Genomic DNA, 23,249 nt, shown 5'->3' on the forward strand with positions numbered 1-23,249 from the left:
AAAATCCAGGCTCAAAATGGAGCCACTTCTGCATAGCCCCCTGTCAGCAAACTAGGACTTGATACCTAACCTAATTGCAGTCTCAGCCGTTCCCAGGAATGGAATTTTAAATCAATCACTCTGGAATTTCCTGATCAACACTACTGAGGTCATCTGCTTGATAGACCCCACCCTTTCCCAAAGAAAGGTGACCTTGCCTATAATAATCCTCTCTCTTTATTATTGACTTCCTCGTCCCCACCCCCTTCTGCTTATAAAAACCTTCCATTTTGTACAGCTCCTCGGGAGCTCTTTTCCACTTACCAAAGGGGATGCTGATTAGTTCATGGATTGTTGAAAAAAGCCCATTAGATCTCCAAATTTACTCAGCTGATTCTTTTTTAACAGATTCCTGAAAATATCTTTATTCTATCCTTATATTTGGTTAATAGTCTGGCTAGGTATAAAATACAAAGTACCAAATACTTCTCTCAATTTTGAAGGCATTATCCAATGTCCCTTAAGAGGTGGTCTGGGGGGGACCTGGGTGGCTCAGTCAATTAAGTATCTGCCTTCAGCTCAGGATCAGATCATGACCCCAGGGTCCTGGGATCAAGCCCCTTGTCAGGCTCTCTGCTCAGTGGGGAGCCTGCTTCTCTCTTTCCCTCTGCCTACTGCTCTACCTGCTTGCTCTGTCAAATAAATAAATAAAATCTAAAAAAAAAAAAAAAAAGTGGTCTGGGGCACCAAGCTGGCTCAGTTACTAGAGCATGCAACTCTTGATCTTAGGGTTGTGAGTTCAAGGCCCACAGTGGGCAAAGAGATTATTTAAAAAAAAAAAAAAAAGTTGGTCTTGCTCTTTAGAAGTCTAATGCAGTTCTGAATTTTGCTCCATTGTATGTGACCTTTTTCCCCTGTGGAAGTATTTAAAATCATCTCTATATCCCCAGTTTTCAGAAATTTCACAATAATGATCCATGGCATGGGTCGTCTTCCCTTCATTTGGAATTAACTCCTTGCAATCTTGATTTGTATCCTAAATCCAAATAAATTTTGCTGTTTCTTTAATAATTTTCTCTACTTCATTTTATCTATTCTCTCTTTTCAGACCTACTTTTAATCAAATGTATCTGAATATTTCTAATCTTTGTTTTAATGTCTGGGAAATGTCTTTGATTTCATCCTCCCGATTTAGTTAGACTATATTTAGTTCTGAAAAGTTCTGTCCTTTTAAAAGTTGCCATCTTGTTTTATGGATGCCACATCTTATATCTCTCAAGTCATCTTTTTTGTTTACATTTTCCTCTGCTCCCTCTATGTTTGTATGTTTCCTGTTAGCTTGTTTTGGCCCCTTGCTTTCAAGCTGGAGTCTGATCATTATGTTAAAAAGTTAGGCACTACAAAGATGATTAGTAGCTCTGTGTGTGTTTTGCAGGACTTGGGTCTTGGGTTTTCTTATAAGGTGATAAGATGATGAGGCAGCCTTTATTTTGGTGGAATCCCCAGCGTCATTTTTTTTCCCCTCTAGACTATTCAGAATTTCCAGAGAATAGTAATAATGGTAATAATAGTTGACAATTATAGAGCACATAGCAATGTAAGTATTTTATATGTATTAATTCATTTAGTACTTAATGATTTCCACAAAGTAGGTGTTTTTACCACCATCTCCATTGTAAGCAAAACGAGGCACAGAGAGGTTGAGTGGCAGAATTACATGGCTTAATATACTGGCACATATCTGAACCCAAGCAAGCTGGCTTTCAAATCTCTACCCTTACTCATGATCCTCCATTGCCTCTATGCACTGCGTACTGGTGAGAGGGCTGGCTTTCCTCTTGGCTGCTGGCCCTCCAGGGGCCCATTAGGAGAGGAAGCTAGAGAAACCACATTACAGAAAATACACTTTTACTTATTAATGTCCCATTATCGGCATGGACCCATACCTCTGACTTATCTTGTCCTTGGCATCTTTGACTATAAAAACTGCCTTGGGAAAATAAATCTGCAGATTTGGTGGAAGGGAGTATCTGCTGGTGCAGAGAGGTAGGGAGTCTGGGTAGTATAGGATGGAAAAGTAGAACTAGAAACCACACTGTGCTGAATATGAACTTTCAACTGATCTTTTGACTTTCAGATCCAAGCTTTATTACACTTTGTTCCAAGGGCTAAACTTCTCAGGGATTATTCCAGGCAAACTAGATCATATATGGTGGAAATTACCACCCGATTCCCCTCAAATTTCACTTTCTTCCGTGCTGCAAAATCAGTTGCCATATCTCCATTTCTTCTTTTCTAAAGTTCATTGAAATTTCTTAACTGTTGTCTCTCTTCTCTATTTTACTTTTCCTTACGGTTTATTATCTTTAAAAAAAAACTATTCCAGGCATCAAAAATCAGAAAATTAGCATCGATATATTATTAGTGTCTAATTTACGGACACTATTCAAATTTCACCAGTTGCTCCAATATTGTCCTTTATAACAAAAGGAACAAACCCAAGATCACAGTGTGATTGTTTGGTTCCTCTGGGCAGCAGATACCATGTTTAGACACATAAAAGATTTATTAGGGAAAACACCTGTGAAAGATAATGGGGAAGGAGTGAGTAGGGAGAACTTTCAGACTATGACACCTCTGAAAGGAGAGAGAGAAGGAAGTATTAAGAAGGAAGAGCTTAAAGGGCACCTGGCTCACTTGGCTGAGTGACTGACTCTTGATTTCCGCTCAGGTCATGGTCTCAGGGTCTTGGGATCAACGCCTGCGTCTGGCTCAGCGGAGTCCGCTTACGATTCTCTTTCTCTCCCTTTCCCTCTCCCTCTGCTCTTCTTCCAGCTCACACACTCATGTGCATGCACACTCAGTCTTTCTCTCTCTTAAATAAATAAATAAATAAATAAATAAATAAATAAATAAATAAAATCTTTAAAAAGAAGGAGGAGGAGGAGGCAGAAGAGCTTCAGACTACCTCACAGTTGTGAGAAAATTTTGGCCAGGCCAATGAGTGGTCTCTAAGTTTCCCATTAAAAAAATCCTGTTGGGTGAAAAGAGTCCAGTCCTGGGATCCCTGCCATGCTCAATCACTGGGACCATCAATGCTGCAAAAGGTTCGTGGGGGCAGCAGGAGGAGGCTATCAGTCGGCCATGCTCCCCACAGCAGGTCCCTTTGAAGGGACATATGAGCCAGGCACCTCCATAGCCACCACATCTGCATACACCTAGTTGTCATGTCTCTCTTGTCTTGGTCAGTTAGGAACAGTGCCTAATATTTCCTTGTCTTTCATGACCCTGACATTTTTTTGAGGACAGGCCAGTTATTTTATAAAATGACCCTCAGTTTAGGGTACTAGTGTTTTCTTATGATTAAAGTTATACATTTTTGTCAGGGATATCACAGAAACAATTCTGTGTTCTTCTGTTAGGAAGGACACACTGTTAAACTGTCCTATTACTGATAATGTTAACTTTAGTCACTAAATGAAGGTGATGTCTTCTAGGTTTCTCTTCTGTAAAGTTATTTTTCCTTTGAATTAATAATTACTCTATGTAAATATCTAGCTCCTCACCAAACTTTCACCTACTGTTTCATATCCATTGATTACTCTTGCTTAATTCATCACTACTGTGATGATTGCCAAATGGTGACTTTCTGATTCCATCATTCCATCAACATTTATAAATTAGCATTATACTACAAGGAAGCTTTCTTTTCTTGTTATTTATTCAATTGTTCATGTATTTACCTCAGTCTGGGCTTGTGAATATCTATTTTACTCAATGGCAATTTTATTCAATGCCCCAAATATAACAGTTTGGTCCACTAAGAGCTCTTGCAAGCTTATTTCTGTGCCCCTTTGACACATCTGCATTATTCTTTGAGAATTTTCTTAGTTTTTAGTTCTTTTTTTTTTTTTAAAGATTTTATTTATTTATTTAACAGAGAGAGACAGCCAGCGAGAGAGGGAACACAGGCAGAGGGGGTGGGAGAGGAAGAAGCAGGCTCCCAGCAGAGGAGCCTGATGTGGGGCTCGATCCCACAACTCCGGGATCACGCCCTGAGCCAAAGGCAGACGCCCAACGACTGAGCCACCCAGGCGCCCCTCTTAGTTTTTAGTTCTTAAAGGTGTTCCAAGTTCATATTGTAGTGCACCAACCCTAGAGTCAGCCATTCCTCTGGAGTCCTGATTCCTTTTAATACAGAATGGTATTCAGGGGCGCCTGGGTGGCATGGCGGTTGGGCGTCTGCCTTAGGCTCAGGGCATGATCCCAGCGTTGTGGGATCGAGCCCCATATCGGGCTCCTCTGCTATAAGCCTGCTTCTTCCTCTCCCACTCCCCCTGCTTGTTTTCCCTCTCTCGCTGGCTGTCTCTATCTCTCTGTCACATAAATAAATGGAATCTTTAAAAAAAAAAAAAAGAATGGTATTCAAAAATCAAGATCTGGTTTTGGTGTGCTCATTGCTACCAGATAAACATGGCTTCTAGGTCCTCTTAGAGGATAGAGGTAAGAAATGTGTGTATATATACACACCCCCACATACTAGCATCTATATCAATTTTATAATATTCTGGTTTGTTAAATACATGTAGATACATAGATATGGATTTACACATGAACATATATATATATACCATGAGTTCCCACCAATACCTCCAATTACAATCCAATACAACAGGATTCCTTCTATCCTTCTCCTTTTCTTATTGGTAACTTTTTTCTCTATCAGTGAGAAACCTGGCTCCTATTTTTCTCAATATATCCACTTATCTTCTCAGGCCCTCTGTATGCAACCAAATTCCCAACTGCACTGACCACCTCCTCACTCAGCCTCCCCCTTTCTCACTTCCTAATTATACCAGTTCAGCCTCATTTGGCCACCTCCTCAGTCACTCCCCACTGTTTTAGCTTCCAGTGACCATCTCATCATGTGACTGGTTCCAAAGATTCAAGTCAACTCAGGAAGTTGATACGAGATATTTTTAACTACTGAAGACCCTCTCACCCATAATCATCATGCCACCTTCCTCTTGCCAAATTCAGTGTGGGCTAGCATAATGGTCCCATCTCTCCCACTGGGCCTTGGTCAAGATCACTCTGTTTTACCCACAGATATCCTTAATTCTGAATATCTTGGAGAAAAGTTAGGAGTGATAACATCAATTTCTTTTTGCTCAGAAGGCCCTGAACCCAATATGCAAATGATACCACCCACTTCTTAGAATTCCGCAGACATTGGTTCTTTGAAAATTCTGACAAAAATGAGTATTTTCCCCAAATAGCTATGAAGTACTCTTAGTGAATGAGAAAAAATAAGGCACACCCATTACATGACATTTATCAATTATAAAATTTGTCTATTGGTCTCAGGTTCCTTGAAAGCAAGCATCTTTGTGGCTGCAATGCCTAACATACTGTCCAGTCATCGTAGACACTATAATTTTTAATCTTTATTTGAACCTCTCCTTTCTTTTTCCCTTTTGTACCTCAGGGCTCAATACTGTTTACCAATGCACTTTGTAAGGTTCAGTTGTCCTAATAACTCAGTATTTCTGCCATAGTCAGCGCATTAATGGTTATCAAGGGACAGTCTCAGGATATCTTGGAGAAATAACCATTATAGAGATTTTGATCTCTACCAGAATGCTTTCTAAGAGACAAGAGTCCTTCTATGGGCTACACGGAGAGGATCTCTCTTTACCAGAACCTTTTTAATTCTTGAAGGACACTCTAAAAATCTCTCTGCAGGCGACCATTTCTTGGAAACTTTTCCTGAATACAGGTCCTTGTGCTACACCAATGACTGTTTTACTAGAAGGACTAGAAGGCTTAATGGGGGTCTCAAAAATCCATCAAAGCAGACCTTCACATACAGCGCAACACCAACTTTGGGCAGGAACTTCAAGCAACAACAGGATAAGTGTCCTTCCCATGAGATGTGTCTGCTCCCCTTCCCTCAACACCAGAAAGGCCTCTGATTGAGATGAGTTCCCCAATTCCCTGAATACACCCTGATACAAAGCAGTTGTCCACAAGTATTGATTTTAGCAGGCTCTTCACAATAGGAATTTCCATCTGAACACTCCTCACAGTCATGTGCTTGAAACTGGGTTTTGAACTCACCCAAATGCACTTCCTTCCTTCTCTGAGACTGTATGATCTCAGGGCATCAAATAGGTTACCATCTCATCCTGAGGATGAGGATGTTGAGAGATCTCCTGTCCTCACCCTTCAGCTGTGTGAGTTCTACCAAGCCTACCAAGAAATAGGTAATATACATAATGGATAAAAAGTTACAAGCATAAAGACAATTGGAAATAGGGAAGGCTTCCCAATGTCTTTTATACCAGCTTTACTCTAATACCAAACTCAAAGAAATATGGTAGAAAAAGGAAAACTACTGTTCAATCATACATGGGATCATAGATACAAAAGTGCTAGTAAAATAGTAGCAAATCAAATCCCAGAATATGTTATAATAATATATCAAAACCAGGTAGGGCTTAGCTCAAAAATATGAGGATGGTTTGCTACTAGAAAATTAACAATTTTAATTTGGAAAATAAATATTTCAGCAAATGCGGGGAAAAGCAAAGCTCTTCATGGTTCAAACTCTATTCCTAATTTTTAAACATTTTTAGCAAACTGAGAATGAATATAGGTATCCTTAATTTGATATATCAGATATATCCTTAATTTGATATAGCAGAAACCCCTCTGAGTTGTCCTGTTTAGTTCACTGTAATACTAAGTTCTCCTCCTATGAGCAGAGTTTCTGTCATTTTTTTGAACATACAATGTATGTACTAGCATGTTAACATGCTAGGCATGCGCAATTAAACCACAAGTGCACCTGCAAGCTCCCTGCCCCCAATACACTGAATAAAATCTCCCTATACTAACCCCATAGGGAGACAGTGCTTTGAGAGCTATCTCCCTGTCTTCTTCCATCGTAACAATAAAAAGTTCTTTGCTTTCAACCTTTCTTTGGGTTGTGCTCAATTTGATGGACCCCAAGCAGCAAACCCTTTGTGTTCACTTATATAAAGAGAAGCAATTAAGACTAATAGGAGTTGCCCAAGATGACCAGATATAAGAATAAGAAAAACAATGAAAACAAACATATGGAACAATTTTCAATCTCATCACAAATCCAATAAACGTGAATTAAAACAATGCTTTACAAATCATTATTAATTTTAAAAATTTAGTGGTACAATCTTTTAGGAAGGGATTTGGCAACAATAACTAGAAAAAGATGTATCCTTTGGCTTCTGCTGAAACTCTATCCTAAGGAAATATTCCAAGACATATAAAAAGATATATACATAAAGATGTTCACAGGCTATTTTTATAGAAAAAATCTGGAAAAAATCTAATGTCCAAAAAGAGAGGGAGTGAATTAGCTAAAAAATCATATATTGGCTTAAAGAAATATTGTTTTTTATTATTAAAAGATCTTTTAAGGTCTCTGTAATAACACTGAAATTGTATTAAATGATAATTAGTGAAAAATCAAGAAAAACAATTTGTATATTTGGCATAACAACTACACAAAAACACATTTGGAGAAAAGTGTCACAAGAAATGTAGTATAGTCAAGAATTGAGACTCTTGAGTCTGAAGTTATGACTTCAAATCCTGGGGCTACCACTTCCTAGCTACATGACCTTGGCCAAATTATCTAATTTGCCTCAGTTTCCTCACCTGTAGAATGAAATTTAATAATAGCAGCTGTCTCACAGTATCATTATGACAGCAAATGAGTTTATACCTGCAAATCTCCGTGAGTAGTGATGTTGATACGGTAAGCTGCTAATAAACATTTATGTGAATGCACCAGAGTACTGGGAGGCACTGTGTTAGGGTGATAAGATTCTGGGTGTTTTCACTCCTGCTTTCTAATTTTCTAAAACATTATTATTTTTCTTTTATAGTAAAAATGGATATTTTAACATTAAAAATATTATTTCTAGTCCACACTAATCTCTTCTTTGACTATACCCTAATTTCGCTTCCTCCTGTTTATCTAGTATCTGGTTCCACCCATTATTTCCTTCGTGTTATCTCAAACTCCTCTACTGATTCACTAAATAAATAAATAGAGTCCTAAGTGGAATCTTTACTCCCTTCTCTTCACTGTCACACTTAAGGAAAAAACAAAGTTCACAATACCTTTCTTCAATTTGAATTTTCCATTCAGTCTTCAGTACATTGGAATCTGAATTCTCTTTCTGTTACGCCATTGTAACAACGTTACTAATTTCCTTTACGTCCAAAACTAATCTGCATCCTCTTTGCCCTATCACAGGTGTTTTAACACTGCTAGTCACTTTCTCCTTGAAACTGTCTTCCCTGTCCTTTCACACTTAGAAAGGAGGATGTGAGAGGAGGAGGAAGCACAGGTCTTAGAATTGCCTCTATTGGAAACCAAAAGCTGGTATCTATCTGCCCATGTGTGAGATCAGGTCTGAAGCCATCGACTACAGAACCAATCCAGAAAGAAGTAGCAGGTGTGGTCGAGTGAAAGAGTGTGGCTAGGGAAATCCAATAAGGGAAACAGAAAGCAAAGTGGGTCAAAGACAAAAGAACACCCTGAATCCCAAAGGGAACAACAAAAAGTCTGCAGACATAGAAAAAATTCTGCAGAATCCCTCTCACCACTTTCAGCAGTAACGTATTGCCAAATCTCAGTGTGTGGAGTCTTTTATTCTCAGACTACCTCAAGGATGCATCTTTTATGTTCCTCAATACCACCCTCTCGGACTCACCTCTTTCTTCTCTGACTCTTCGTTCTCCAGTTTAATCATCCAGACTTCCTTCATCATATATTTACTAAATGACCACTGGGCATTGTGATATGCCATGAAGCTGCACAATAAATAAAGTCCCTCTCCTCAAAAGCTCGCATAATTGACATTTCTTTCTCTGTCCACCGCATGAATGTGTTTCCCAAGGTTCTTGCCTAGATACTTCTCCTATCTTACCCATGGCTCCAACTGTCTCACATTACCAACCATATCCCTGGCTTCTTCATCTGAATATCTTGTAGATATTTCAAACTCAGGATGGCCAACACCAAATATTCATTTGCCACCAAACCAGAAGAGACCATTATCAACCTAGAAACTCCTAAGTCATCCATCAACTTTCCTTTCTTTCACCACATATATGAACAATTGGATGGCAATTCTTTTTTTTTTAACAACTTTATTTATTTTTAAAGATTTTCTTTTTTTTCTTCTTCTTCTTCTTCTTTTTTTTTTTTAATGTAGGCTCCACGCCCGGCATGGAGCCCCACATTGGGCTTGAACTCACAACCCCGAGATGGAGACTTGAGCTGAGATCAAGAATCAGAGGCTTAACCAACTGAGCCACCCAGGTGCCCCTGGATGGCAATTTTTAACAATATCATCTCCTACAAAGCTTTCAAAATTGCACTCTCCTCTCTATTCTTCCTAACTCTACATTATTTTCTCTCCATAATTACTTTGATAAGGCCTTCTAACTTTTTCTGTCATCCAAAATCACCCCCTTCCAGTCCACCATTACTGCTGATATTAAGATTATCTTTCCAAAAGGCAAATTTTATCCACCATTGCTTCTGTTTCCATATGTTTTACCCCTGCATTCTGGATGTTTAGATTTCTTCCACATACTTCTTTTCATCTGTATCTCTTAACACCATGCTGGATAAAAAAAATTGCTTATATTTCTCAAATACAAGAAACTTAGGTCATGTTCTCTGCCTTTCTTTGCCAAAAGTGCTCCAAATCTTTTTTCCCATCTGACAAATTAGTTCAAATGAGCTCAAATATTTTTAAATTAGCTCAAATATTATTTGCTCTGTGAAGCCTTTCCTATCTCCTTCAAACGGAGCTGCCCAATCTTCCCACTGAGCTCTGTGCTTAGAGTATATCTCTATTAAGGAAGAATCACATTTGTTTTCTATTCGTTTGAGAATCTATATAACATTTGTCTAGTTATCAGTCTCTAACATTAGAATGAATGTCTAAACCTAGAGTGTACAGATAATGTATTTTTGTTATATATTGCCCTGTATCCAGCAAAATGGCCACCACCACCACAAGTCTGCTGAAAGAATGAGTAACTCACAGAATAAATAATCAATGGGGGAATTTTTTTTTCTTGTTTGCTTCATTACATGGTTATTAGGATACTACATGTATCTTGGTGAAAAGGTCGAGGAAATGCAGATTGGTAAATAAAAGGAAGGTCAGGGGCACCTGGGTGGCACAGAGGTTAAGCGTCTGCCTTCAGCTCAGGGCGTGATCCCAGCGTTATGGGATCGAGCCCCACATCAGCCTCCTCTGCTATGAGCCTGCTTCTTCCTCTCCCATTCCCCCTGCTTGTGTTCCCTCTCTCGCTGGCTGTCTCTATCTCTGTCGAATAAATTAAAAAAAAAATAAAATCTTTAAAAAAAAAATCTTTAAAAGGAAGGTCAAAGGAGAAAGGCAGGAGAAATCAAGAGGAACCACTGGTGTGCACAGAAAACAAAACTGACATCCAGGAAGAGAGGTAAAGAATGAGAAGAGATCAGACAAAGTGAAAGCTGGAAAGAATTCAATGGGACAAGGAATATCAGAAGCTCAGTGAAATCTTTGCAATTTGACTCCATGAATATAAACAAGTTTCATCAGTTTATCATCTTGATAAAGACATGGATATACATAGTTCTTAGGGAAAGTACTAGAAAAAAACACTTACACTTGGCCGGCAAGGCATCCGATCAAAAAATTTCCCAGAGTATATGGGTCTGATGCCATCTGGAGGTTCTACTCCTGGTTCAGTGTTTTCAGCCTCCTTTCTCTCCTCCAGTTGTTGGGCAAACTGGCTCTCAGAAGGTTCTATCACCAAGCCTATTTGGGGTCCTGTGTTATCTGGCTCTTCTAGTTTGGGTAGACCAGTGTCCACCTCCACAGGAGGCTTCATCTCTGCCCTGGGCTTCATCACCACACAGGTCTCTTTTCCCAGATCCTGTCTAGGTTCTATCTCCAAAGTAGGTTGCCCTAACCCTTCAGAGGAACCAGCCACAGAACCTCTCCTGCTCCCTAGAGCCTGTGGACTTTCACATACCATGCCCAAGTGAGGCTGTATTATCCTTCCAGAACACCCTGCCAAAAGACACTCATTTTCTAAGCCCATTCTTCCTGGCAACATACCTAGAGAAGATTTTGTTTCCTGGGAGGCCGAGACCCCATAGACTCCTAAATTACTCCTCTCCGGGACGGTCCTATAAAGATTCTCGCTTTTTAATTTCATTTCAAGCTCCTTGCTCAATGGAGATTTTGTTTCTGGTGATGCTATCCTCTCTTCAAGTTTATTACTACCCAGGAGGCTCTCCCTACAAGAGGAATCTTTTTTTCCTAATCCTACTCTGAACCCTAACTCCGTGGGAGATTTTGTTTCCATAAGGAGCCCCCTCTCTCCTAAATCATCCTTTCCTTCCTGGGTGAGACCAACCGCCATGCTCTGGGGAGATTTCCTCTCAGACACCCTCATTCCTCCAGCAGCACTCATCTCTAAGGGGAAAGCTGTACCTGCCTCAAGGGAAGTTCCTAATCCCTTGGGGTGTCCCAACCCTTTAGAGGACCCCACTCTCACGAAAGAACACATCTCCACTCGGACTCCCTGCCTACAGCTTCCCGTCTACCAATTTACACCTAGCGGAGTTCACGGACAAAAAGCCGCCGAAGGTCTGTTTACCGGGTTACCTAGGAAACAGGGGCGTGGCTTGGCGCGCAATTGTTTCATCAGGCTGGTCCCGGCCCTTAACTCCCACTCTGTCTCTGTCCGTTTCTCTCCCTTCTTTCTCTCCTTCTCTCCCTCTCTTCTCTTTTCTTCCTCCTTCCTTACTAGATCTGGAGGGCAAGAAAACTTGAAGGATGTGGTCTTGGGCACTAGAGAAAATGCTCACCAACTTTGGTTTCGCAAGCAACTCAGTCCCCCTGGGATGGATTTAGCCATGTGCTTCTTCCTGGCCATTGGCCTATTAATTTTACTGGCGATCAGGGAATAAGTAAACATTTTTCTGGTGGTGACCATTAATTTTAGGTCCTTCCTTGTGCAAGTACATGCATACTGCATGTAGTTCTTTTAGCCTAAAGAACCACCTTGAATTCTGTGAAGTTATTATATTTGGTACCTGTGGTAGAGAAAGTCTTTGAGAACATTTACACTTTAATAACTAGGCTCTAAATAGCATTTAAATATATTAAAGTTTGAGATGTGTTACACAATAATGCATACGACTTTTTAAAATATTGTGGCAAACTCACTCGTTTTAAGCATGGGATTTTTATAAAAATATTTTATCTATTTGAGAGAGAGTGTGTGAGAGAAGGGTGAGGGACAGAGGGAGAAACAGACTCCCCACTGAGCAGGGAGCCCTACACAGGGCTCGATCCCAGGACTTTGGGATCATGACCTGAGCCAAAGGCAGAGGCTTAACCGAACAAGCCACCCAGGCACCCCAAGCATGGGATCTTCTTTAAATTAGGCTTACACCTTTGTCAGGTTTTAAGTATTCTCTTCACCCAGGGTGGGGCTTGAACTCACAACCCTGAAGTCAAGAGCTGTATGCTCTTCAACTGAGCCAGCCAGGCAGCCCCCTTTGTCAGGTTTTAACCAAAGTGTATTTGGTGAATATTTGTCATGTTCTACACATACAGGGAATACAGAACACCTGGCTTAGAATCTGAATGGAATTTATAGGATTCCAGTCTTTTAGAAACTAAGAAAAACTTGTAAAATTAAAAATTTTTAAAAAATGCTTAGGAGATGTTATTTCACATTTGAAAAAAATTGTATACTGTAATTTTCAGATAATTAATATAAATATTCTCCCCCTTGAGAAAGTCCTCCATCCCCTCCCATTTAAAAAGCATTTTAAATGACTCGATAGCATGTAAATGAAGGCATGTCTATGCATAAGCATTCATTCAACTCTTTCATTTTACGAGTAACTATTGAGTACCTACTTTGTGTCAGTCCTAGGAATACTATGAAATATAAGCCAATCCCTATCTCTTGGAACTTATATTCTAGTGGAGATAGATGACCATCAAGTAAACAATGTGAAATTTCACTATGTGAAATGCCAAAACTACACATAGTGACAAGTGTAGTGAAGAAAACAATACTTTGATATGAAGGGATGCTACTTTAGAATTGGTGGGCCTAGAAGTTACTTGAACTGAGGCTTGCATTAAGCCCTACAAAGAAATGAACTTTTTAAACATGACTAGCTCAAATTCCCATAGTCTTTTTCTCATTGCCTTGCCACCATGCCTACAATTCCTTAAGTTAGAATTACATTTAGGCTTGTCTCAGTCCCAATTACCAGTCATTACCACCTTTGATTCATTCTTCAGCTACACAATGGTGGAAAGATTTCCTGGAAGAGAAAGTAGAAGATACAGGGTAAGAGTGCTAGGGATGATGGATGCAAAGTGCTGGGAATTTCTGAGTGAGTATTTAGAGATTTTAGAACAAAGGAAGCATTAAGGGCTGTGTTCAAGCCTATAACTTTATTTAAGGCCCGTCCACTTTGTAGCTGCCTTAACAAATTTTATCAATTAATAGGATTCCACATTTGACACTAAAATATATACAATTATAAGTCCTCATCAGTTACCTGGGGTGAGGACGAAAACACAGGCCTACTGTGAATGGCAGCACCAAGAGCAAAGCTTTACTGTGGCATATCAGTCTCTCCAAAATTGCCAGTGGATCTTAGAAGGGCTAGCCACTGGAGCAGCACTGTTCAAGGTAAACATTATGACTAAACTATAAAATACTATGGAATGTATTTATGAAGGGGGTAAATTAAAAGACAAAATCAGTAAAAAAAGGAAAAAAATAAATGAGGAAGCAATATCCTAGAACAATGAAATGTGAAGTTCCTAACAATTTATAAATTTCACCATCCATGTGCTATTTGTAATGTCTTCTTTTTTTTTTTTTTTAAGATTTTATTTATTTATTTGACAGAGAGATAGCCAGCGAGAGAGGGAACACAAGTAGGGGGAGTGGGAGAGGAAGAGGCAGGCTCGTAGCGGAGAAGCCTGATGTGGGACTCGATCCCAGAACGCCGGGATCACGCCCTGAGCCGAAGGCAGACGCTCAACTGCTGTGCCACTCAGGCGCCCTGTAATGTCTTCTTAAGTCAAATGTTCATCATTCTAAATGTAATTAAGTTCACAAATATTTTTGAGGTCTCTCATGTCAAAGATCCTTTGTGAGGAATTGAAACGATGAATAAATTATTGTCTTGGTTCTTAAGAACTTTAAAATCCTAATGAGATTTTATTTTATTTTATTTTAATTTTATTATTTTATTTTACTTATTGGTGGGGGGGAGCAGAGAAAGAGGGAAAGAGAGAATCTTAAGCAGGCTCCATGCCCAGTGCATCAGGAAGCCAATATGACCCTAAAATCATGACCTGAGCAGAAATCAAGAGTCAGATGCTTAACCGACTGAGCCACCCAGGCGCCCCCTCCCCCAATGAGATTTTAGTTCCCTAATGGGAATGAAAGTGTGAGGAGGAAAGTCTAGGCACTATGAAATAAGACAGATAGATATTAGAACCACTATAGAGAGTAAAGCAGAGTAATGTGAAACTACTGGAAAAAAGATAATTAAATCCAAAAGTACAGTTGACCCTTGAACAACAACACAGTTTTGAACTGTGTGAGTTCATTTACATGTGGATTTTTTTTCAATATATCAGAAAATTTTTTGGAGATTTGCAAAATTTTGAAAAACCTTGCAAATGATATAGCCTAAAAATACCAAAAAAAATTAAGAGAAAGTTAGGTATTATTATAAGAATAGAATATGTAATACATATAACATACAAAATATGTTATTGGTAAGGCTTCCGGTCATTAGTAGGTTATTAGTACTTAAGTTTGGGGGGAGTCAAACATTACATGTAGATGTTCAATTGTGTGTGGAGTTGGTTCCCCTAACATCTGCATTGTTCAAGGGTTAATTACATCCTCAGATGTGGTCAAGAGCATTTGGCATCTTGGCCAAAGTGAAACCTGAAGTTATGGACAGTAATGGTGTTCTGGGAGGGAGAGAACAAAGTGATCAAATATGCCAAGATGAGAACACACAGGCAACATTCTGGGAACACAGCATAGACTGGTATGATTAGGATACAAAGCAAGACTTTGGGGAGAGAGAGAGACTGTAGAAATAGAATGAGAGACACATGGGCTGGGAAATAGAGAACTTTGGACTCTATTTTGCAAGCGAGCTATGTTGAACATTTTTTGAGGAGAGTTACAGGCTGAAATGTAAAAAAATGAAAAGACGGGTGTGCATTAATTTTTTTGAAAAGATTTTATTTGACAGAGAGAGCGAGAGAGCATAAGAAGGAGGAGCAGAAAGAGAAGGAGAAGCAGGCTCCTCGCCAAGCGGGGAGCTCCATGCAGGGCTCGATCCCAGTGCCGAAGGCAGACGCTTAACCATCTGAGTCACCCAGGCGCCCCATTAATTTCTGTTTATATGAATATTACCATGGTGCTGGGATTAGATCACAGATTTGGGGATTAAAGAATTTGGGGTATTAGAATGGACAATGGTTTATGAAGGAAAGTGGGAAGAATGAAGATGATTTTGCCCTTTCAAGTCCAGGTGACTGGAAGCCTGTTAATACCAGTCAACTAAGCAGAAGCAGGTTGGGGCTGCACTAAGTTTGGTTTGGGACATACTGTTGAAATGCCAAAACTGATGTGACATATCCTATTTCCTGATTCTTCCTTGGATTGTCCAAGAAGTACTAACATGACTAACATATTGTATTGGAACAAGCTCTTGGGGATGAAGTGCCACAGATACCATTTAGGTATGACACATTATGCTCTTCTGGTTGGTAACTGGGGAGTTGATCTAGAAGACTGGCTGTTCAAGGTTTCAAATCATCTTCATTGCATAATGTTGACAGAGAATCCCCAGGATACCTTACCTCAAGTACATATCCTAGACAATCACTGTTGATGTTCTCAAAACAGGGCTATACATGCTGAAAGGCAAACTGAAAAGTAGCCCTCATCCTGAAGGAAAGTCAATTTAACATTCCACCAATTACAATATGAATTATTTTGTTTTGTTCAAATACCTGGCCAGAAACTACTGTATGAAATGTAACCAAAGAAAAATGTGTTATGTAGATCTGCAGTGGAGGGTAATGAATGCTTTGAGTTGTCTTCTACTGGAATCCTGCTTAAGAACTCAGGTTTTGGAGCGAGCCTGCAGGTTAGAATACAATTTCACTACCAGCTCGGTGGTGATTTGGGGCAAGTTACAAAATCTCTGCTTCAAATTCTTTACCTTTAAAACGGGGGCACGCCTCATTAACCATGACTGAAGACTCCCAGCTGCCAGGCATTGTGCTAGACAGACAGACTTGAAGACCACTTTGGGGAGTTAATACTCTAATATAGCAAGGCAATTAGTCTCAGATATTCATTTGAGCGAAACTTTGTAGTGTTAAGAGTAAAATGCAGTAACTCCTGCAAAGCATTTAGTACAATGACTCGCAAAGGGAAATCCTGAATAAAAGCGAGCTGTTAAGATTTGCTCCCCCCCCCCACCAAAAATAGGTAAACCGTAAATAAGAGCAAGCTATTATTTTAAGATTTCCTCGCCTAGAGACAACTTTTGTATGGGGAGGTTCTAACCCTCTTCCCTGGATTAAATACCACAGTAAATACCTTTACGACCCATGCTTCCCCTCAGGACATGTTGTGGGGGGGCTCTCTCGTGCTAGAAAAGTCCTCCCCGAAAAGCCCCTTAGCCAAGTTGCAACGGCTAGGGCGTTGCAGGGTAGGATAATTGGGACTCCGAGCTAATATTCACAGAAGGAACTTCGCCGCCCCACGTGGGCAGGGAGCAACAGACCCTAGTTCTCTCGCGCTTCCCCAAAAGCAAGGCAGTAAAAGAGCTCCCCCACCCGCAGCCGCCGCGAGCCTGAGACCGCCACCCAGATGACAATGGCGCCTGCAAAGGCGGGGCCGCGCTCGCTTAGGATGTGGGAGGGAGGAAGGAGGAGGCTGATTTGCACCCGGCCGCTCGCAGTGGTCACGTGACACGCCCCACCCGGCCCCACAGAGCCGACCCAGCTGAGAGGGCTTTGAGAAGGGGCGGGGGAGCGGATGGAGAGCTGGGACTCGCGACCGCGGAAGTGACGAAGGGGCGTAGTTCGCTACGTGCAGCGACGTGGCGGCGAGGCCGGCGCCGGGCGGCGGAAGTGGCTCCCGAGCTGGGACTTGAGTGTTTGTGTTTTGGTTCGCGGCGGAGCCGGCGGCTGGCCTGAGGGGAGGAGGCAGAGGAGGGAGGAGGAGGAAGAATTAGTCGGAACTCGAGCGCCGGCGGCGGCGAAGGAGGAGAAAGGAAAGAGGAAGGCGGAGCGGAGAGAGGCGGAGACGCAGCCGGACGGGGGCGGCACCACGGCACGATCCCCGCACGGTCCAGTCTGAGGGGAGCGGCCTGAGGAAGAGACGCGCCGCCGCCGTCTAAGTCACCGCCACAGTCTCAGCCTCTTTTCGGGCTGCGCCTGGGACCTGCTGCCGGGAGGCTTCAGCCCCGCCGCTCCGCGTGCTGCGGCCTCAGGTAATCAAACCGTCCTTCCCCTGCCCAGAGCCAGCCGGGACCCTAGGTTATAGGCTGTCCGCGGCCCTGCCGGCACTGAGTCCCCCGCCCATTCTTTTTCACCCGGCGCCTGTGTCCTGGACCAGAACTATCGAGCCGGGCGTCTCGTCCTGCCGGCTCTGGTGATTCATTCCTCAGAGAGCTCTGGGGACCGGGATTTGCGGACTGGCTGAGGGAGCGACGGGTGTCACCCTCTTCCCTTCTCAAGATGGCGCCGTGAAAGAGTGCTGGAGGCCGCGGTTCCGTCTGGCCCCTGTCCTGATAGTCCTGGAGGGGGTGGTCCCAGCTGCAACCAGACTAGGTTCAGGGAAGCAGGATGGGAGGATGGCCAGCGGGTCTGGCGGGTCCTGCTTGTTCAGGTCATCCGGAGTTTGGTACCAGTTACTCAGGTGCTCTCCAAGGAGGAACTGGGGCCTACAGCAGGTGTGAATTTGGGGAGCTCCGCCTATCTTCGACTTCCGAAGACCGGTAATGGAGGGAGGAGGAGGCTCGTCAACATAGTCTGCCTAGGGACTGTCTCATCTATGAAAGGTGATGAACGTCATCTTTAAAGAACTCAAGACAACTAGGCCGCTGAACACGCACAGTGGGTAGAGACAGACCTTATTAAACCTGTCCTGCTGTTCTCTTCCCTTGGAACTGGTTACCCTCCCGAGACTTTAACACTGTAAGCTCTGAACGTCATAATCACAGATTTTGGTTTTTGTCAGTGTCAAATCAGTTGCCTTTCATGTAACTGGTTAGAAAAAAAAAACACGTATATAACACTATGATAATTCAGGAGAGCTCAGGAACTATTTGTAATGTAAAATTGAGATAATAATAATGAGTTCATAGGGTTGCTGTAAGCAAAATTCATGGAGTAGTGGTTGGCACTTAGTAAGTGTGTGGTAAGTGTTAGCTGCGCTCATTAATACTATTTTCGTTAAAAAGCACCTAGAGACCTTCATAGACTACCACTTATTCTCAGAAGATTTAAAAAGCATTTTATGCAAAATTTTTGTTTTGCAAAATAGAAGTTTCAGTAATGAATACAAATGAATACACAGGACTTTTAACCTGAATGATATGCTAACTGTGTCTTTATAATTATTTTCCGCTAGAGAGTGTTGGAGGGAATTACAGTCCAACAACTTTAACCCTTAAAAGACAGAGCTAAAATCATATATTTTTTTATGGGAATCTGATATTTTCCCTGAAATTTTGGACCGTGGAAATTTGGAGCATGTTGTCCTTGACAAGTATTTTAATTTGCTGTTTTGGAGGTAGTGAGACAATTGGGAAGTGTTTCAAATGGTATTGAAATATCTGAAGGTGTGTTGGTACATGTTCATCTGCATGATGTTCTGTTGATATTTGGTCATTATTTCATCAAAGGGCCACTTTAATTTGCCAGTTTTCAATCCCTCTTATGTGTTGGCCCCTGTATTAGAGTTTTTGTTTTTTGTTCCTTTTTTTTTTTTTTTTTTAATGTATATTGTCTCATCTAATTCTCCAGCAGCTATGTAAGCTAGGTATTTTGGAAATGGAGACTTTGGTATAGCCAGCCAGGATTAGATCCCAAATCTGGTATGTTTTTTAGTGGGGCTGGGGGGGGGTGTCAATGCGAGGATTGGAGCATTTTTTTATTACAGAAAAAAATTTAAATATATAGAAGTAGGGAGAATAGTAAAATGAACCCATCACCTGCTTTAAATTATATTATGGCGAGTCGAGTTTTATTTACATCCCCACTGTTTGAAGCAACTCAGACATATCATTTCATGTGTAAATAGTTCAGTATGCATTACTAACAGGACTCTGCAAAGCTGCTGTTTAGATAAGTCAGCGGTGATTTTATTGTCTCCAGTGTAAGGTCTCATGGATATTTATTAATGAATTCATTGTCCAAAGGGATTCTTACATAAACTCATTTCATTGGGAAGGCAAATTTCTTGTATGAGGTACCTAAATGAAATATAACAGTGGTTTTAAAGAGGCAGTTATCAGGTTTGATGAGCACATGATGAAATTTTAGATAAAAATGGGAGAAAACCATTGTGATTTGTGAGTAGATTGGAAGAGTCCTTTAAATGTTCCCTTATTCCTTTGAGATTGAAAATTAGCATTAGATGATAAGAGAAGTTGCCATTTAGGCTAGGTTTTTCTAGATGAGTTAAATTGAAAATAGTGACATATTTAATTATTAGCCCAAAACTACAGAAACGTGTAAGTAAATAAGACACTAATAAGCTTACCACATGGAGAACCACTGTTAACACTTCCATGTATAATGTACTTGAGTACATGAGGAAACAATTTTAAGTCTTTTAGCCACTAGACAAACCTGAGAGCCTTAAAATACTTGTTGCTCCAAAATTACCATTAGTTAAACAAAAAAATGTAAAATTTAACAGGGGCCTTCACAAAATAATAGCCAACATTTATTGAGCTCTTACTGTGTTCTAGGATCTTTTGTAAGAACTTTCCATTTATGAACTTTTAATCCAACTAGTCTGACTCCAGAACCTAAACTCTTGAGTCACCTCTCAGGTTGACTAGGTTTGAAATGCAGCTCTGTTGTGGCTCTGTCATGGTTCTGTCACAGTAACTGTGTGACCTCAATCGAGTTACTTAACCTCTCTGTGCCTGTTTCCTCATTTTTAAGGATTGTGGTATCTATAGGATTATTGAGTGACTATGTTAAGTACTTAACTACTTGGCACAAAGTTAAGTCTTTAATGAACATTAGTTTTAAATTTTTTTGAAAATTACAACAGGATTTTAGGCTTAAGTCTCATACCTTTATATTATTACAAAGGTAGTGAATTTAACTAAATGGCATTCAATGTCATGTAGATGTTACAATTAACATATGGATAATGTTGCAAGCAAAATTTACTGAAGTGATTAACATTAGATTCATTTACTGATTTGTGTATTTAATTACTTTTCTTTACAGGTGTCTCTACATCCAGAAAGAAAAAAATTAACACCTTGCATCCTGGAAGTTCATTTAAGAGACTGAAATTAGGGACTTCTTTCAAATTTGGACATGGCTAATCGAGGAGCAACAAGACCCAACGGGCCCAATACTGGAAATAAAATATGCCAGTTCAAACTAGTACTTCTGGGAGAGTCTGCTGTTGGCAAATCAAGCCTAGTGCTTCGTTTTGTGAAGGGCCAATTTCATGAATTTCAAGAGAGTACCATAGGGGGTGAGATTTTCTTTTTTTCCCTTCATTTAATTGAACTATACGTTGGCAAAAATTTTGCAGTTCAGTTGTTTGATGATGAATATCTAAATAGGTCTCACATGAAGAAAACTGTTCAGCAGACTTCAAGCTTTAAAACTTAACTTGATTTTTGTTTAGATAGTATCTTCCTACATTTTGATTTCCTGGTTATCCCCAAGACGGTTGTGTAAAAGCTGGAATACAGATGCAAGCATGAACAGAGTCAATGTCCCAAGTATTTAGATTTGATCTGATATCTGTTCCTTGATAAAGATTAGAGGCTTCTTCAAATTAATACATGTTTGTGCTAGATTATATTGGCTTTAGAATGAGTAATGAAAATAGTAAAATAATAAAAGTTAACCTATTTGTAAATTGCACTTAGTAAAATTAATTTAATTTTATTAAACTTGTTTAAGAATGCTCCTAGGGTGAGGGAAGAGAAAAAGTCAGTGATCAACAAAGAGGGATAAAAAAGGGAAATGGGACCTGGAGAGAAAGATGAAAGAGGGGTTAAGAGGTAGAGTAAGGACTAAATACAGTGGTTGTGGTAGAACTGAAATGAGGGGAAGGTAAGAGGCAGGACACAGGTGACAACTAATAGTGCAGTGTTGTGGATAGAAGACAGGAAATTTTATAATTGAATTTAATCAAAGAAGTTAACAGCTATATAGCGGTGGGGCAAAACAGCCTTTTCTTCAGGGCCTCAATTTCATCTGTCAAACGAAGCTTTTGAATTGGGTAATACCAGAGGAAACACAGCTTTAAGATCACAATATTTTACAAGGGATATGTAATTAAACAGTACTATATTTTTAAAGGTATATATAGGTATATTTTAACCTCATACATATAAAAGGTCAAACTTTTGAAATGCATAAGACATACTCATTGATGTGTAGCAACTTCAGATCTGTCCTTTAAAAGTGTAACTTTACGTCCAGCATTTAGTGTATGTTCTCAAGTACACTTGAGAATCTTATTCATAGTTCAGACCCTTCCAGTAAAATAGTTTGTAGAACTATACTACCTCCTGGGTTTTCCTGGCATACGGGAAATACACTACATTGGTGGTATTTCCACTTTAATAGACTCAGAAGTATAGTGGTGATTGTCAACCACTTTTGTTTGTATATCTATCAAGTTACACAATGTTATACTGTTTTAGTGTTTTATTTTATTTTATTTTGTTTTTTTTTAGTATTTATTGAGAGTGTGCAGCATGGTGGCGGGGTGGATAGGGGCAGAGGGAGGAGAGAATCCTCAAGCAGACTCCCCTCTGAGTATGGAGACCATCACGGGGCTCAGTCCCAGGACCCAGAGATCATGACCTGAGCTGAAATTGAGTTGGCTGCTAACTGACTGAGCCACCCAGGCACCCCTAGTGTTTTATGTTTTTATAATGAGCATCAAAAATGTAGTCAACGGTATGGAGCTTTTGAGTTAGAAATCTAATGAACAATATATTATACATTCTTAATGGTTTTTTTGTTAATACGTTTTTATGTATATATATACATACATACACATATATATCTGGTTTAGTAATGAAATATTACCTCAAGGTAATATCACTTCTCAAGTGGTTGTCACTGGCAGCATTTCCCAAAGTACATATGCATTTGGAGCTCTAAACACGTGGGCCAGATAGACTTGATATATGCCACCCTCCCCCTTTTCACAGTACATACTAAAATAACAAAAACACTGAAGTACTACAGTAAAGAACTTAATTCCTGGGAAACTGCAGGAGCCTCAGAGGCCTAAGACTAGAATCTTCAAAGGTTTTTTGTTGTTGTTGTTATTGTTTTTTGATACTATGATCATCAAAATGTGTTTTTTCCTAATGACATTTCAAGCAGGACATTTACAAGAAAAATTTAACCCTGTATCAATAAGGCATAAATATACATATTTTCTGATATGTGTATATGCATATATATAAAATCTCCATTTCTATTTAATACAATGTAATTAATTTTTCAAGTTTTTGGTTCCTACATCTAAAGCTTCCTTAATATTTTCTACTTGTACAGATCAAATGTTGCTTTTAAAACCAATTTTAAAAGGAATTTATATCCAATTTTTGTGTCAGTGGTTGTTGGACACTTTCTAACTACCTTGACTACATAGTAATATCTTTAGGAGGTATGTTAGTGCCATTATAATTACATCTGTGAGCACTGGTTTTTGGTTTTGTTTTGAGACCTTGACATAAAACATGGTGCAAGGTTAAGGTATAAGACAGTGATTTAATATTTTTATAGTGAGTGCTCTTCTTTTATGCTTTTTGCTAACAGCTCTTCACCCTTAGAAACTATAGTAGTATTCTATTTAAGCATTTAAGGCTTTCAAGGTTTGAGCTATTTAATGAT

At 40.0% G+C, this 23,249-nt stretch overlaps 2 protein-coding genes across 2 annotated transcripts in view; one reads left to right on the forward strand and one right to left on the reverse strand.

Annotated features, from left to right (window-relative positions):
• The window catches only part of EFHB (EF-hand domain family member B), a 50,573-nt gene extending 38,904 nt beyond the window's left edge, over window positions 1–11,669 (reverse strand). The window contains exon 1 of the mRNA XM_002927442.4: window positions 10,705–11,669. Within this exon, the coding sequence (XP_002927488.2) occupies window positions 10,705–11,613 (909 nt within the window). The 5' untranslated portion in view covers window positions 11,614–11,669. The remainder of the gene's footprint in view (window positions 1–10,704) is intronic.
• A 5,569-nt stretch (window positions 11,670–17,238) lies between these two features.
• The window catches only part of RAB5A (RAB5A, member RAS oncogene family), a 28,242-nt gene continuing 22,231 nt past the window's right edge, over window positions 17,239–23,249 (forward strand). The window contains exons 1-2 of the mRNA XM_002927439.4: window positions 17,239–17,620; window positions 20,601–20,856. Coding sequence (XP_002927485.1) covers window positions 20,694–20,856 — 163 coding nt within the window. The 5' untranslated portion in view covers window positions 17,239–17,620; window positions 20,601–20,693. The remainder of the gene's footprint in view (window positions 17,621–20,600; window positions 20,857–23,249) is intronic.

Source organism: Ailuropoda melanoleuca, chromosome 6 (assembly GCF_002007445.2).
Source record: "Ailuropoda melanoleuca isolate Jingjing chromosome 6, ASM200744v2, whole genome shotgun sequence".
NCBI classification, from domain to species: Eukaryota; Metazoa; Chordata; class Mammalia; order Carnivora; family Ursidae; genus Ailuropoda; species Ailuropoda melanoleuca.